Source organism: Sphaeroforma arctica (genome assembly GCF_001186125.1).
Source record: "Sphaeroforma arctica JP610 unplaced genomic scaffold supercont1.1295, whole genome shotgun sequence".
Lineage (NCBI taxonomy): Eukaryota > Ichthyosporea > Ichthyophonida > Sphaeroforma > Sphaeroforma arctica.
Window position 1 is genome coordinate 12,390 of NW_014039263.1, and position 2,078 is coordinate 14,467.

A 2,078-nucleotide genomic window follows, 5' to 3' on the forward strand; every position below is an offset into this window, starting at 1 on the left:
GCATCCTTCTATTCTTGTTCATTAACTATTCATCCACACTCAGTGGTGGGCAACGTGCGCGCGTCGCTCTGGCGCGTGCACTGTACGGTGAGCACTTGCTGTACATTCTCGACGACCCATTGGCCGCATTAGATGGTCCTGTGGCTATGACCATTGTGAAACGCATATTACTAGGCTCACTCAGGGATAAGGCAGTACTGTTTATAACCCACAACACCGGTTACTTCAAGGTAGGTAAAGTAGCAGGCAGGCGCGTGTGGGTATGCATGGGCAAGGAGTTTGTGTGCTGTGTGTTTCATCTGAAGAGCACGTACTGATAACGGCAATGCAACAACTGTAAGGAGATGTATCATTTGTCCCGTACTCCTTGTAGGCTGCCCGCAATTAAAAGTGTGTACACGCGTGCTTGCATATTTATTCGTGTGTTTATCGACACAATTGCTGATGTTTTCCTTACACCTTTCATGCGGAGATGGTCGGCTACGCAGTTCTTATCTCGTTCCTTAAAAACCAACTGTTATATATATATATATATATATATACATATATAAATATACTCTGAATAACTTATTTAGTTCACGAATGATTTAGAGTGAAATAGCGTTGTACTTTATATTTTTAAAGTAGTTAAATAGCTTACAGGATTATGAGGACTGAACACCTCACCACCTCAACCTATATAGTCATAGACTAGATATTACCTACCGTCATTCCCCTCTGGTTTCTGACACGGCAGAGTACCTGGCCTCCTCTGTAGTCCGTCACTCGTCATCTTTTATTTCACACGACTTTGCACACTACACCACTTTACAGTGTATGCCCTCGTTCTATTGGCGTGCATACACCGAATTACTTGTAATTGTAAAACTAGTAATACATGACACACAACACTAATATTTTACCCCAAAACTAACCCCTCGTACACCTGAGTTAGCTTGCATGACTCACTACTACACGTGGACCACACACGTGTGATAATATATATATATATATGCATATAATGTGGTGCGTTTATTGTTGGTGGTAGTGCGCATGGTCTGTTGTTATATCATCCCTGCCATGTGTTCCCACCAGCGGCTGTAGTGTATCTCTGCTTACCCACAATGCACGTGTCTGTGTGCCTACGTAGGGTGTCAGCGACAGCGCCCCTGTGACAACTGAGCAGCGACTACCACCGCAGAGGGCAACCGCAGCACAAGTGCACAGTCATAGTCAGTCATCGCCTGAGCCGATAGGCTATAGTGCCACACGTGGTACAACTCCAGGTGACTCTGGGGCTGTCCCAGACAGTAAAAATTGGGCCTTGCCACCCAATGGAGGTAGCTCTGGGGCTGTCCAAGATAGTAACGATCGGACCATGCCGCCCAATACGGCATCGGACAACGTTAGCCGTATTCCGGAGAGTGAGCAGGCAGCAATCACCCCACTCCCCTGTCATAAGGAAACTCCCACGACAGTCCCCAACCAAAACGTTAACGGTATTCCGGTGGAGACGAGCGCCGAGAGCCCTTCACTAACCCACAGCAAACACTCGCAGCCAGTGGGTAGCTGCAGGGTGGCGGGAGAGGCGTTTACGCGGCAATTGGCGTACTACGCAATGGAGGACGGGCGTTTGACCATGCAGCAGCGTGGCGAGAGTGTATTGGTAAGCGATGCGTGTGCGGCTGATAGTGGGCAGGTCCGTACAGCTGATGATTCGCGTGGTGTTGAACCGACAGATATCACAGGACCGAACATGCCCTGTCCTGAAGTGTCGGGTAACAGGACTGCAGGGGATGTCCTGGACAGTCCGGGTAGTGATGCAGAGGAGGAGGCCCTCGAAGAGTGTGAGAGCGGCGTAGTGCACCGCTCAGTGTACCGCATGTACGCTGTGGAGATGGGGCTGTGGCTGGCCCTGGCAGTGTTTGTGAGCATGACTGGTATGTAGACTACCGTGGTTTGTGTTTCTGTTTTAGTATATCCAAAGGTATACGTCTGACTTCTCAGGGATGTGTACTGTGTGTGAACGTATGACATTCTCGTATGTGCAGTTGGTTTTTGCAAGCCTACGCCCCCGACTTTTAGGGTTTAGTGTTATA

At 48.7% G+C, this 2,078-nt stretch overlaps 1 protein-coding gene across 1 annotated transcript; it reads left to right on the forward strand.

The window, feature by feature from the left end:
* Nucleotides 1–38: 38 nt before the first annotated feature.
* Nucleotides 39–1,927, forward strand: SARC_10553 (hypothetical protein; the record flags this gene model as incomplete). Its single annotated transcript, XM_014295399.1, has 2 exons — nt 39–230; nt 1,130–1,927. Exons 1-2 carry the CDS (start codon nt 147–149, stop codon nt 1,925–1,927), a joined length of 882 nt encoding a protein of 293 aa, XP_014150874.1. The 5' UTR covers nt 39–146.
* Between the last annotated feature and the right edge of the window lie 151 nt (nt 1,928–2,078).